This window comes from Littorina saxatilis, linkage group LG9, assembly GCF_037325665.1.
Source record: "Littorina saxatilis isolate snail1 linkage group LG9, US_GU_Lsax_2.0, whole genome shotgun sequence".
NCBI classification, from domain to species: Eukaryota; Metazoa; Mollusca; class Gastropoda; order Littorinimorpha; family Littorinidae; genus Littorina; species Littorina saxatilis.
In genome coordinates this window covers 16,475,859-16,491,371 of record NC_090253.1, presented here as the reverse complement: position 1 = coordinate 16,491,371, position 15,513 = coordinate 16,475,859, and the positions used below count along the sequence as shown (strand labels likewise).

At 42.0% G+C, this 15,513-nt stretch overlaps 1 protein-coding gene across 1 annotated transcript in view; it reads right to left on the bottom strand.

The window, feature by feature from the left end:
• LOC138977110 (mucin-2-like) overlaps positions 1–15,513 on the bottom strand; it is a 120,570-nt gene that overhangs the window by 22,635 nt on the left and 82,422 nt on the right. Inside the window, exons 3-8 of the mRNA XM_070350019.1 lie at positions 12,404–12,589; positions 10,779–10,924; positions 8,356–8,448; positions 6,411–6,477; positions 1,410–1,567; positions 708–894 (exon numbers count right to left, since the gene is read on the bottom strand). Coding sequence (XP_070206120.1) covers positions 708–894; positions 1,410–1,567; positions 6,411–6,477; positions 8,356–8,448; positions 10,779–10,924; positions 12,404–12,589 — 837 coding nt within the window. The remainder of the gene's footprint in view (positions 1–707; positions 895–1,409; positions 1,568–6,410; positions 6,478–8,355; positions 8,449–10,778; positions 10,925–12,403; positions 12,590–15,513) is intronic.

Here is a 15,513-nt window from a genome sequence, read left to right as displayed (position 1 = left end):
CACTGCAAATTATTGAGGTAATTCTTTTTGTTCCCATCCCGCTAGACGTTGCGTAAAAAGAAACCAGGACAAGTACTCGTCATAATCCCTACCGCAGCATGCAGCACCGCTGACTCTGCGCAGGTATAATTGGTCACTAAACAAATCAGGAGCGGATCAGTTGCTTTGTAAGGGGGGGTGCACTTTGAATCGAAAGTGAATGTGATGGGCGCGAAGCGCCCGAATTTGCTAGGGGGGTCCGGGGGCATGCCCCCCCGGAAAAAATGTTTGGCCCAAAGAAGCAAAATGGTGCCATCTGGTGCCATTTGAACTTAGAAATGGTCATAGAATCAGCTTTCCAAATTTTTTTAATTTTTTTTCGGGGGGGCCTCGTCCGCCCCTGCAAATTGTGTCTAAAAACTGACCCACTGACGAAATGATGGACCGTAGCAACATGCCTCCACGACGAAAACTGATACTTTTTCTTGACTGGACCTTAACTTGCTTCTGAACGGCAAATCTGGCTTAGATACAGTTGCAGCGCACGTTTCCGTACAAAAACAAACAAAACACACACATAAACTCGAGAGAGAAAAAAGTACAAATCAGTCCAGTTCCGTTCAGGGTCGTAATCCAAAGTAGTTGTTGTCCTACGCCTTTGTGTTTTTCTCCCGAAACAAGGGGGCGAACAGAAATTGTAAGTTTGGAAGCCTGAAGCTGTCACTAACCCGTTCTTGGTGACGCGAAGGCAAAGCTCTGCTTGATAATCCTGCTGTGCAAAGCCTGCAGAGGGCGCCAGTTGTCGACGAGATAGTTGTGAGCGTTGTGGGCGCCGCCGACACTGCCGCTCTTCGGGTCGTTGGTGACGTCGGAGTAGTGGCCGTTCTCGTGGAGAAGGTCGCGCAGCCGGGCCAGCTGAACATCAGTGAAACACGCAAGGAAGTGTGGAGGTAGGTGGTTGGGTGGGAGGATAAGTCTGTGTGGTGTGGGTGCGGGGTGGGTGGTGGTTGTGGTGCTGTGTGTGTGTGTGTGTGTCTGTCTGTGTGGGTGTGTGTGTGTGTGTGCGTGTGTGTATGTGTGCGTGTGTGTGTGTGTGTGTGTGTGCGTGTGTGTGTGTGTATGTGTGTGTGTGTGTGTGTGTGTGTGTGTGTGTGAGTGTGTGTGTATATATATATATATATATATATGTGTGTGTGTGTGTGTGTGTGTGTGTGTGTGTGTGTGTGTGTGTGTGTGTGTGTGGTTGTTGTACATCGCGCGCGCCCCTTGAGCGTTTACAAGAAGGGGCAATTAATAACTCTCCATGTTCATCACTACATCTGGACGGATGAGCTGTGTGAATTGTGATGCAAGGTCAGCGAGGCAGTCCTTCCAAGGTAGCAAGACGCGTACAACAACAACAGTTACAAATGATAGATTCAGCCACTTACTTGCCGAGCGGAGATTTTCTGCGGTTCTTCGAAGATTGTCCACGTGACCGTCTCCAAGCACTTCGGTGTGGTGAGACTTCCGCTGTACTGGTAGAAACGGGAGGTATCCCTGGGCAGCAAAGAACGCAGGCGTACACCGCCTACCATTTGGAACTCACCTGACAGGGGGAAAGAGAGAGAAATTAATGTGACACAGAAAATTTCATTTCCCTTTAAGTAAACAGGGCGTTCTAAAAATAAAATGTACCCATGTACATACTGCTCCCACAGTTTTGTATCAACAGATTTGAAATCAATTTGTATTCAAGTAGAGAAGATTTCTTGAAATATATAAAGACGTTTCTTCGCATGACATTTATCAAGGTACTGTGAGGCATTGTGTCAAAAATTCCATCTCACACGGCAGAATTTAATATGTAAAGCGCGGAGAGCACAGTTCATTGTGGTTCGCGCTATATATTGTGCGCCTTGAGTCGCCTTGTCGTGAGATATGTGCGCCTTATAAATTCTCGTATTATCATTATTATTATTTTGTGAATCAGGAATCCAAAATGGCTGCCTGACGATTATTTTACAACCATGTCTCCGGCACCTTCGGTTTGCTGAGTACACACATTTGTGACCCTCCACCACGGAATGAGTCGCATGTCAACTTTGCATGATTTTCATATTTTTACATTTTTCTAAAGAGTGTTTTATGCTCTATCCAGTGGTGAAAACCGTTTTAGAAAAGAGCGAAAACTGTTTGAGTTATAAGCCTGTGACTAAGGTGACCCTCACACTTTTACCAAACACTCCCCAGACTTATACGGATTTATTCCCCCCTCTGCTTCTTTACCTCTGTAAACTTGTAGAGCTAGTTATTTTTCGATAATGACCCAGCAACCAAACAAATAACGAGCCAGCAACAGTCTGAATCCTCGATAGTGCAATGGGTTGAGAAGTTGTTCTGTTTCGGTACTACTTTTGCGACTGAAAAGTTCCGAACGCTCTAATGTACGAAGTATACATCTCTGGAGCAAACAATACAAACATACCGCATTTAAATTAACAACTACAGGCCTGAACACATGAATCTCCATATAAAATCCATGAGTTCGGTTGTTTTCTGAATCTAGATCTGCCGTGCACAAACGTTCATCACAAGCAAATTCCCAAGGCAAGTAACTCATACTTTGTCTAGCGACAAGAGTAGTTCCCCTTCTTGTCACTCAGTTTCTTCGACAACACTGACTGCAATCCGACGGTCAGTTTTCAACAATATTTCATTTTATAAACAGATCACACGCAACCAAATGCACACATCTCATCAATTTAAACAACATAAAGCGGTTTCATACACTATTTTCCCCAGAAAACTGAACTTCATACAGTAATTAACGTTGGAACACGGGTGCAAATGTTCGTCTGCTAGTCCCATTTTACGAAAGAACATTATCCTAAGCGATACTAAAACATAACAAGTCGCGTAAGGCGAAAATACAACATTTAGTCAAGTAGCTGTCGAACTCACAGAATGAAACTGAACGCAATGCAACGCAGCAAGACCGTATACTCGTAGCATCGTCAGTCCACCGCTCACGGCATAGGCAGTGAAATTGACAAGAAGAGCGGGGTAGTAGTTGCGCTGGGAAGGATAGCACGCTTTTCTGTACCTCTCTTCGTTTTAACTTTCTGAGCGTGTTTTTAATCCAAACATATCATATATATATGTTTTTGGAATCAGGAACCGACAAGGAATAAGATGAAAGTGTTTTTAAATTGATTTGGAAAATTTAATTTTGATAATAATTTTTATATATTTAATTTTCAGAGCTTGTTGTTAATCCAAATATAACATATTTATATGTTTTTGGAATCAGAAAATGATGAAGAATAAGATGAACGTAAATTTGGATCGTTTTATAAATATTTCTTTTTTTTTACAATTTTCAGATTTTTAATGACCAAAGTCATTAATTAATCTTTAAGCCACCACGCTGAAATGCAATACCGAAATCCGGGCTTCGTCGAACATTACTTGACCAAAATTTCAACCAATTTGGTTGAAAAATGAGGGCGTGACAGTGCCGCCTCAACTTTCACGAAAAGCCGGATATGACGTCATCAAAGACATTTATCAAAAAAATGAAAAAACATGTGAGGATATCATACCCAGGAACTCTCATGTCCAATTTCATAAAGATCGGTCCAGTAGTTTGGTCTGAATCGCTCTACACGCACGCACACACACACACACATACACCACGACCCTCGTCTCGATTCCCCCCTCGATGTTAAAACATTTAGTCATAACTTGACTAAATGTAACAAGTCGCGTAAGGCGAAAATACAATATTTAGTCAAGTAGCTGTCGAACTCACAGAATGAAACTGAACGCAACGCAACGCAGCAAGACCGTATACTCGTAGCATCGTCACTCCACCGCCCGTGGCAAAGGCAGTGCCCGTGGAATTGACAAGAAGAGCGGGGTATTCGTTGCGCTGAGAAGGATAGCACGCTTTTCTGTACCTTTCTTCGTTTTAACTTTCTGAGCGTGTTTTTAATCCAAACATATCATATCTATATATTTTTGGAATCAGGAACCGACAAGGAATAAGATGAAAGTGTTTTTAAATTGATTTCGAAAAAAAAATTTTGATAATAATTTTTATATATTTAATTTTCAGAGCTTGTTTTTAATCCGAATATAACATATTTATATGTTTTTGGAATCAGCAAATGATGGAGAATAAGATAAACGTAAATTTGGATCGTTTTATAAATTTTTATTTTTTTTTACAATTTTCAGATTTGTAATGACCAAAGTCATTAATTAATTTTTAAGCCACCAAGCTGAAATGCAATAGTGAAGTCCGGGCTTCGTCGAAGATTACTTGACCAAAATTTCAACCAATTTGGTTGAAAAATGAGGACGTGACAGTGCCGCCTCAACTTTCACGAAAAGCCGGATATGACGTCATCAAAGACATTTATCAAAAAAATGAAAAAAACGTTCGGGGATTTCATACCCAGGAACTCTCATGTCAAATTTCATAAAGATCGGTCCAGTAGTTTAGTCTGAATCGCTCCACACACACACACACACACACACACACACGCACACACACACGCACACACGCACATACACCACGACCCTCGTTTCGATTCCCCCTCGATGTTAAAATATTTAGTCAAAACTTGACTAAATATAAAAAGAACACACAATATCTGCCTGTACCGCCACAGCAGAATAACAGCATATCTGTGTACTTGATTTTTCGTCCAAAACAGGGAAACTGACAAGAAGTGTTAACAGAATGCAGGGGCGGATCAGTTGCTTTGTAAGGGGGGGTGCACTTTGAATCGAAAGTGAATGTGATGGGCGCGAAGCGCCCGAATTTGCTAGGGGGGTCCGGGGGCATGCCCCCCCCCGGAAAAAAATTTGGCTCAAAGAAGCAAAATGGTGTCATCTGGTGCCATTTGAACTTATAAAAGGTCATTTCCAAATTTTTTTTTTTTTTTTTTGCTGGAGGGGGGGTGCACGTGCACCCTGTGCACCCCCCCCTCGTCCGCCCCTGAGAATGGAATGATTTGCACGGAACTATACAACCGCGCATTAATCGATCGCCTGCGCAGGTTGACTCGTTGAGTGATTCGGATTCGATCAAACTTTCGCACAAAAACTCCTGTTTTCTTTGAATAACTGAAGAAAGGAGGAATAAAGAGGTTACACACCTCGTCTCAGTGATTATTAAAAATAATGGTCTCAGTTCGCGGTAATGAAAAAGCTCGCTGAAGCTCGCATTTTTCATGATCCGCTAAACGTTATTTTTAATAATCACTGAGACTCGGCATGTAACCTCTACATATTAAGCCTAGCGCAGAACCGCGACTCATTTCGTGGTGGAGGGTCACATTTTTGCTTTTATTGTATGCATCACAGTTTGACACACTGAAAGATAACAGGACTTTGATCATTTTAGTAAAAAGTATCACCAAAATCACATTTCAAAAAAAGTTACTGAGCACTACCAGAAAGAACAACAGCAACAAAAAGAAACCAAACAACGCAACAAAAACGTGTTTTTTTAATAGCTAAATCTATTTTGTTGATGGAACTGGTGTCGATTACGGTAATCGGTAAGTATCAAAATTATGGTATCATTTTGTATTACCTTCCCCCCCCCCCACCTCCCTCCCCCCCCCTCCCCCCCCAGGAAATAAACGTAAAAAAAGAAAACACCACAAACCATAGAAATGCAATATTGTTCATTGCACTATATTGACTGCTAGTGAAGTTATTGAATTGGTTGCTTAACTGATTTGACTGCTAGTGAAGTTATTGAATTGGTTGCTTAACTGATTTGACTGCTAGTGAAGTTATTGAATTGGTTGCTTAACTGATTTGACTGCTAGTGAAGTTATTGAATTGGTTGCTTAACTGATTTGACTGCTAGTGAAGTTATTGAATTGGTTGCTTAACTGATTTGACTGCTAGTGAAGTTATTGAATTGGTTGCTTAACTGATTTGACTGCTAGTGAAGTTATTGAATTGGTTGCTTAACTGATTTGACTGCTAGTGAAGTTATTGAATTGGTTGCTTAACTGATTTGACTGCTAGTGAAGTTATTGAATTGGTTGCTTAACTGATTTGACTGCTAGTGAAGTTATTGAATTGGTTGCTTAACTGATTTGGTTTGCTGATGATTATCTTTATTTACTTGGGTGCGTTGTATCACTTTCTAGCCCACAAGACAAAACATCTGGTATGCAATTTCACAGTACATCAGATACACACACAAACATACCAGCTTTGTGTATGTACTGGGGTGCGTTTTTTCACTTTGAAACCCACTGGACAAAACATCTGGTGTGCAAGTTCACAGTACAACAGACACACACACACAACCATACCAGCTTTGTGTATGTACTGGGGTGCGTGTTTTTCCCTTTCAAACCCACTGATCAAAACATATGGAATGCAATTTCACAGTACATCAGACACACACACAACCATACCCGCTTTGTGAATGTACTGCAGAGACTCCGCCAGGGGTTCGAACGCTGGGTTGTCCTGGTCTGATATCTGAAATAATGGTATAAGCTTTCAAGTTAAATATGCATTCCTGTCTCAGCCTTTATAAATTATGCAAAAAATTGGGGTGAAGCAGAAAAATATCAACACATAATTAATGGGCGTTATATGCAGTTCGTGTCTGAGTGGAAGCAATATAGCCACTTTTTTCACTGAGGACATGGTGATGTTTATTTATGTTTGATTTAGAGAGCCCTGTTTTCCTACTGTGTTTGGTGTTCTTTTTGGTTCAGAGTAGAAGCACTTTGCACCTCAGGTAATACTCTAGGGGAGAATAGAGATTTTATTTTTATTTTATTTTATTTAGTGATTGTTTGTTAGTCCTAGTCGTTTTTGTAAAATGTATCCGCAGGTGGTTTTGTATTTGTCGCTGTTATATGTTTAGTCTATGCTTTAGTATTTTATATTGCTATTTCATATGTTACGTAGATTTCCATTGGTCAATTGGGCAAAACTGAGCTCAATGCAAAAGTGATATCGACGACATTTCCGTTGCTTCCCCACTTCAAAAACAAAGACATCTAAATTTAAAAACAAAAAAATATATATGAAAATGTAATTATCCCAGAATTTAGTTGAGCAAGCGACTTATTACATTTTGAAAGAAAAGACATTTGGAAAAACTGGAAAGTACAAGAAAAGAATAAACAAAAATGAATAATAATCAGAGGGAGGGATATGGAACAGCCAAAACTGAGACAAATATTTTTGTAATTTCTTTACAGTGAATACAAAATGTCCAGAGAAATTGCAATATATTTAACATTGACGGACTGTGTGATGATATCTTTTGCTATTGGTCTGTTTTGACACTGATATCAAAATCTCGACCTCCTGTCTCGATGTTGATATCACCGTCTCAACAGCCCATAGCAGAAGATATCATCACACAGTCCGTCAATATTGGGTAATGTTTGCCTGTGATTGCTAGTAATGAAAACACGAACTTCAAAACCCAGACAGAAACAAAATGCATTTCTTCTCATGTGTACAATAATGTACTCGATGTATTCTCAGATCTACCGGCACGGTTGGCCTAGTGGTAAGGCGTCCGTCCCGTGATCGGGAGGTCGTGGGTTCGAACCCCGGCCGGGTCATACCTAAGACTTTAAAATTGGCAATCTAGTGGCTGCTCCGCCTGGCGTCTGGCATTATGGGGTTAGTGGACTGGTTGGTCCGGTGTCAGAATAATGTGACTGGGTGAGACATGAAGCCTGTGCTGCGACTTCTGTCTTGTGTGTGGCGCACGTTATATGTCAAAGCAGCACCGCCCTGATATGGCCCTTCGTGGTCGGCTGGGCGTTAAGCAAACAAACAAACAAACAAACAAATTCTCAGATCTGTCCAAGCCTTCAAATCAAATAACAGCGTCCTCCAATTAGGACACTGACATGCATACATTCTGGCGCTTTGTTGCTTTCTGATCACAGTTTAAATACTTTTTTGATGTTTTATATCATGGTTTTTTAATTCATTTTTGTTTATCTTAATTTTTAGATGACACTGCTGTCGGTCACCAAATTATTAAGCAAACAGTTCCCAATTTGCGCAAGAAGCAGCCTGGCTGTTTATTTTTGGAATGTGACTAGTTTGCGGGATGCTCCTGTTCCCTGGACAGGTCTGTGATCGTTAACACGGGAAGGCACGTGACGTATCTTTAAACCAAAAGCTACATTAAACAGTAACAACCAACCAATCTTACAAAGTAAATAAAGAAAACCAATACCATCGTCACTATCATTCTCGTGACCTAATCGTATTCAAAAATGTTTGAAGAAGATTTTGGGTGGTGTTCACAGATTTTGTTTGTAGTAAATGAACTATAACCAAACCCAGAATATGTACACCTAAAATGGTACAGGGACTGACCTCAAACAGTACGCCGAGCACAGCAAGTCCGTCGTCCTGGTCCACAGCTTCTAGCAGAGTGTCATACCTCGCTGCGTAGTTCACCACGTGCATCTGCAGTTAGATAAGATCAGGTACGGTAAGGTGCGGTAAGGTAAGGTACGGTAAGGTAAGGTAAGAGAAGGTAAGGTAAGATAAGATAAGGGAAGATAAGGTAACGTAAGGTAAGGTAAGGTAAGGTAAGGTAGAGTAAGGTAAGATAAGATAAGGTAAGATAAAGTGAGGTAATGTAAGGTAAGTTAAGCTAAGTTAACCTAAGAAAAGGTAAGGGAAGAAATGTAAGGTAAGAAAAGGTAAGGTAACATAAGATAAGGTAAGGTAAGGTAAGGTGAGGTCGAATAACGAACGGTTGAAAACACACACACACACACACACACACACACACACACACACACACACACACACACGCACGCACACACACACACACGCACGCACACACACACACACACACACAAACACACACACACACACACACACGCACACACACACACGCACACACACACACACATTTCATATAATTTACTTCTAATTAGGGTTTCCCCGCGATGACTTTTGCCTCAAAGAAACTGTAACCCAGGAAATGTAACGAATAAATACGCATTTCAGATCCACATCAGCGAACTGTTTTTCAAGCAGAAAAAATACACATTGTGGCAAGCAATTCGTACTTTCCTTCTTAGTCCACGCATGGGTATATTTATTGGGTACTCTGAAAGTGCCGATGAGCGCGTTTTGCGCAATATGCTGTGCCGGTGAGATGAATATGTTTCGGTCCATAGTGTGATAACGGTACAGTGCAGCTGTGCGAAACATATCAAGGCTGCAGGCACTGTAAGATATATTTGTATAGTGCAGCTGTGTGAAACATATCTGATGCCTTGCAGGCACTGTAAGATATATTTGTAAAGTGCAGCTGTGCGAAACATCTCTGATGCCTTGCAGGCACTGTAAGATATATTTGTAAAGTGCAGCTGTGCGAAACATCTCTGATGCCTTGCAGGCACTGTAAGATATATTTGTATAGTGCAGCTGTGCGAAACATCTCTGATGCCTTGCAGGCACTGTAAGATATATTTGTATAGTGCAGCTGTGCGAAACATCTCTGATGCCTTGCAGGCACTGTAAGATATATTTGTAAAGTGCAGCTGTGCGAAACATCTCTGATGCCTTGCAGGCACTGTAAGATATATTTGTATAGTGCAGCTGTGCGAAACATCTCTGATGCCTTGCAGGCACTGTAAGATATATTTGTACAGTGCAGCTGTGCGAAACATCTCTGATGCCTTGCAGGCACTGTAAGATATATTTGTATAGTGCAGCTGTGCGAAACATCTCTGATGCCTTGCAGGCACTGTAAGATATATTTGTATAGTGCAGCTGTGCGAAACATCTCTGATGCCTTGCAGACACTGTAAGACATATTTGTATAGTGCAGCTGTGCGAAACATCTCTGATGCCTTGCAGGCACTGTAAGATATATTTGTATAGTGCAGAGAGAGAGAGCGAGAGACACACAGAGAGAGACAGAGAGAGAGACAGAGACAGAGAGGCAGAGAGGCAGAGGGAGAGAGATTGAGAAAGAGAGAGAGAGAATGCACAGGAGGAGTGTGTAACAATATCACGACTCACTGACTGACCTCCAGAGGGAACTAGTCTTGACGCCCCTGATGGCGTGTGAATATGAATGTGTAAGGAACAAAAACATATCGGTCCCTGTAACTTTGACGTTTTGCGAAGAATAATTGATGAATAAACTGACCAATGAATGGACGGATGCTGCCGTGAAAGAATATATGCTAGGAAGAGTTTGATACAAACAGTTTTTGGACCAACTGCACTCTAAACCGAATTGAACAAAATATCAAACACATTTCTGTAACATTGTACACTGGAACACTATGCGTTTATAGTGTGCGTCTCTCTTGCTAGTAAAGCTCAGTACTGTGTCACAAAGAGCTTAAAACTTGTTACAAAAATGTGTTCAAAATGACCCCGCAGCATGTTCTACAAGCTGGCCCTCGACCCTCGACGCCCCCCCCTCCCCGTTATAGCCGCCATTATTGTCACTTTTCTTCAAGGATGAAGATACACAAATATTCAACCAATGAAAAGTCAGTACGTCTAAGGTTACATTGACGCGCTGCAAGGTTTGCGGGAGTGAATCGGCGAACCTCGAACGTTGCAGCTGCAACCCAAACATAGGGGAATCCCCTGATTAGAAGACAAAGTAGTGCAAAGTTCGCCGAACCATAGACCATTTATCCTTGGTCTATGGCCGAACCTAGTTCGGCTTGGTTCGGCTGTAGTTAGTATAAGCCTATAGCGGGCTTAAGACTACGCGTGACACAACCGTCGAACGCAATTCTGTTTAAAGTGTGACTGACCTCCAGAGGGTATTTGACACCCTCGATGGCGTGTTCAGACCCCATGTCGTCACGACTGCCCCAGTGGAAGTGAAACTCCGCGGTCCGGTAGAGTCCACGAAGACCTCCGCCCTCCACAAACATGTTTCCCGTCACACGCACTGACGCTGTGGTAACACAAAAGGGCGCAAGTTATACTAAACGAATCAAGAGGGTTTTTCCTTTTAGATGTTGTTTTTTTTTGCTTTTTTATGGGGGGGGGGGGGGGGTGTCTGTGGGGGGGGGGGTGCGGGTTGTGGTGAATTTATGGCTAGATACGTAGATTAATCGTATGAATGACGAAAGAAGCCACACACAAACGTACTAACCTAAGTCGAGAGAGAGAGAGAGAGAGAGAGAGAGAGAGAGAGAGAGAGAGAGAGAGAGAGAGAGAGAGAGAGAGGGAGGGAGAGAGAGAGTGGTGTGGGGATGCATTTGGTTCGTCCCAAGGGTGTCCTTTCAGGTACACTTCAGACACAAATCAGAGTAAGCATGCAAGTAGGTGGGGCGGGGGGACACACAAAAAAACAAGTCGCGTTGACAAGAAGAGCGGGGTAGTAGTTGCGCTGAGAAGGATAGCACGCTTTTCTGTACCTCTCTTCGTTTTAACTTTCTGAGAGTGTTTTCAATCCAAACATATCATATCTATATGTTTTTGGAATCAGAAACCGACAAGGAATAAGATGAAAGTGTTTTTAAATTGATTTGGAAAATTTAATTTTGATCATAATTTTTATATTTTTAATTTTCAGAGCTTGTTTTTAATCCAAATATAACATATTTATATGTTTTTGGAATCAGAAAATAATGGAGAATAAGATGAACGTAAATTTGGATCGTTTTATAAAAAATGTGTTGTTTTTTTTACAATTTTCAGATTTTTAATGATTAAAGTCATCAATTAATTTTTAAGCCACCAAGCTGAAATGCAATACCGAAGTCCGGGCTTCGTCGGAGATTACTTGACCAAAATTTCAACCAATTTGGTTGAAAAATGAGAGCGTGACAGTGCCGCCTCAACTTTCACGAAAAGCCGGATATAACGTCATCAAAGACATTTATAAAAAAAATGAAAAAAACGTCTGAGGATATCATACCCAGGAACTCTCATGTCAAATTTCATAAAGATCGGTCCAGTAGTTTAGTCTGAATCGCTCTACACACACAGACAGACAGACAGACAGACAGACAGACAGACAGACAGACAGACACACAGACAGACAGACACACATACACCACGACCCTCGTCTCGATTCCCCCCTCTATGTTAAAACATTTAGTCAAAACTTGACTAAATGTAAAAAGACACGAACCTCTCGAACCAACAGTCAGTCACCTTCTCACACACCCACCCCCACACCCACAAACACCCACCACACCACCCACGCCCACATCCACTCAAACCCACTCACACACACCCACACCCACACCAACAAACACCCACACCACCCACGCCCACATCCACTCAAACCCACTCACACACACCCACACCCACTCACACCCCCACCCACACACCCTCACACACTCACACACCCATTCACCCACACCCACTCACACAACACCCCCCCCCACACACACACACACACACACACAACAATAATATTTACCTGCGTGTCCGTTATTAGTGAAGTTCAGATTCGTTCCCATGCCGACTTGGGTGCTCAGGGCGTCAAAGTTGCTGAGTCGGAAATCAGGCAGTGTTGAGTCATACAGGCAAGCATAAGAAACGATGTCGATGGGAGATTGTCTTTTTCCTCCGCAGTGCTGGTACGACTGGGACCAGTGTTCAGGACCTATGGACATAACAATGCTAGATACATTATGACGAGTAGCAAAATAAGTAGAGGTTACATGCCGAGTCTCAGTGATTATTAAAAATAATGGTCGAAGTTGGCGGATCATGAAAAATGCGAGCTTCAGCGAGCTTTTTCATGACCGCGAACTGAGACCATTATTTTTAATAATCACTGAGACGAGGTGTGTAACCTCTTTATTCCTCCTTTCTTCAGTTATTCAAAGAAAACAGGAGTTTTTGTGCGAAAGTTTGATCGAATCCGAATCACTCAACCAGTCAACCTGCGCAGGCGATCGATTAATGCGCGGTTGTATAGTTCCGTGCAAATCATTCCATTCTGTTAACACTTCTTGTCAGTTTCCCTGTTTTAGACTAAAATCAAGTACACAGATATGCTGTTATTCTGCTGTGGCGGTAAAGGCAGATATTGTGTGTTCTGTTTATGTTTTAGTATCGTTTCGGATAATGTTCTTTCGTCAAATAGGACTAGCAGACGAACTTTTGCACCCGTGTTCCAACGTTAATTACTGTATGAAGTTCAGTTTTCTGGGGAAAATAGTGTATGAAACCGCTTTATGTTGTTTAAATTGATGAGATGTGTGCATTTGGTTGCGTGTGATCTGTTTATAAAATGAAATATTGTTGAAAACTGACCGTCGGATTGCAGTCAGTGTTGTCGAAGAAACTGCGTTAAAAGAAGGGGAACTACTCTTGTCGGCAAGAGTATGAGTTACTTGCCTTGGGAATCTGCTTGTGATGAACGGTGTGTGCACGGCAGATCTAGATTCAGAAAACAACCTAACTCATGGATTTTATATGGAGATTCATGTGTTCAGGCCTGTAGTTGTTAATTTAAATGCGGTATGTTTGTATTGTTTGCTCCAGAGATGTATATTTCGTACGTATAGAGCGTTCGGAACTTTTCAGTCGCAAAAGTAGTACCAAAACAGAACAGCTTCTCAACCCATTGCACTATCGAGGATTCAGGCTGTTGCTGGCTCGTTATTTGTTTGGTTGCTGGGTCATTATCGAAAAATAACTAGCTCTACAAGTTTACAGAGGTAAAGAAGCAGAGGGGGGAATAATCTAATTTATCTCTTTTTTTTTTCTCTTCTTTTTTCCTCCCCTTTATGATTGTGTAATGCTGTTAGTGTGTGTGCGTGTGCCCCTGACATCATCCAACCACTTCTCTCCCCTGTCATTTATTTCCGTTCCTAGAGTTCCTTCCCTTTTTTGTGTTTCCCCTCCATTTTCGTTTCAATCCTTGTTCGTTCCGTGTTGCGTCTGCTTTGTGTTGCCTTTTGTGTTTTGTTCCTGATGAAGCTTATATAAGCGAAAATTCGTAGCGTCTTGTGCTGTTCTTGTATCGTTGAGGGCCCCAAAGGGGGGGTATCATCACGATCACGGGAAGGGAAATTTTAGCTTTCACGATCACAGTTACCTTGATTTTTGTTTTCACGATCACGAACACCAGTGGCAAATCACGGTCACGGTAAAAGTTGCATGTACAGAAAGCACGTGTCAAAGTAAACACAACCACACAGCAATTCGCTCCTCTGGATCTATTCAACACAAAGTGAGAACTGTACGTTGCACTTTTTTATTATTAAAAACTAGGGGGGGCCGGGGGCATGCCCCCCCGGATTTTTTTTCAAAAAACGGTTAAAATCTGTGCAATCTGGTGCATTCTGGGCATCATTTTCAGGGCTGTAATAGGGTAAGGGGGAAGAATTTACCCGATGCTCCCCAGCATGTCGTAAGAGGCGACTAACGGATTCTGTTTCTCCTTTTACCCTTGTTAAGTGTTTCTTGTATAGAATATAGTCAATTTTTGTAAAGATTTTAGCCAAGCAGTATGTAAGAAATGTTAAGTCCTTTGTACTGGAAACTTGCATTCTCCCAGTAAGGTAATATATTGTACTACGTTGCAAGCCCCTGGAGCAAATTTTTGATTAGTGCTTTGGTGAACAAGAAACAATTGACAAGTGGCTCTATCCCCTCTCCCCCCCTTTCCCCGTCGCGATATAACCTTCGCGGTTGAAAACGACGTTAAACACCAAATAAAGAAAAGAATAGTGTTGTGATCTTGTTCAAAATCCCATTTTAGCCTCCCCCCACCACCATTCAACACACCTCCAAACTGGTGAAAACAACACTACTGTGCGCTGGCTTCATTGAGACCGGCGCCCGGTCGCGTTGCGCGATATTCGCACGGATCGTTTTTGCGGAAATCTTTCAACTTCACCGGAATAAATTTGACTTGACAGGATTTTGAAAACGGCTTTATCGGATTTCCGGCAATTACCGGAAAAGTAGCATGCCTGATAAAATCCCCAACGAACATGACTTTGATCGTCTTTGACATGAGGATCAAGTGACCCAAACTGGCACATCTCCCCGCCATTGTTTCTGAATTTAACCCATTGTTGATATTAAAGTTTACAGGCGCTAAAATAAATCCAAGCTTAATGCAAAGAAGCGACAATTAGAATCTATGCCAAGCGTGTCCACGTTGCTGGGATGAAAAACACATTTCTAGTTTCGGTTTTGGCTACACGCAGACTCCATCTCGAGCCAGTCGAGGTCACACTGAGCGAGTGACAGCCGGACGTGGCAATGTCGACAATGTCAATGATCTCACTCAAACTCAAAGATCTTGAACAAATTTCAAGATCTTTGCCTACATTCAGAACAGTCATAGAGCAACATAGATCAACATACCATAATATTTCGTCTTCGGAAAGACCGACCTGACCTTTCCACCAAGGAAGGCATTCTCGCCGCCTGCTTTGGTCTGGCTTGAATCCACAAAATATAACAGAAGTTCGATGACAGTACTGCTGCACGCCATTTTTGATCTTCGAATTCGAATTTGACTGAATGCACTCAAAATGTTTGCACGAAGCCCTTCCATTGGATAAA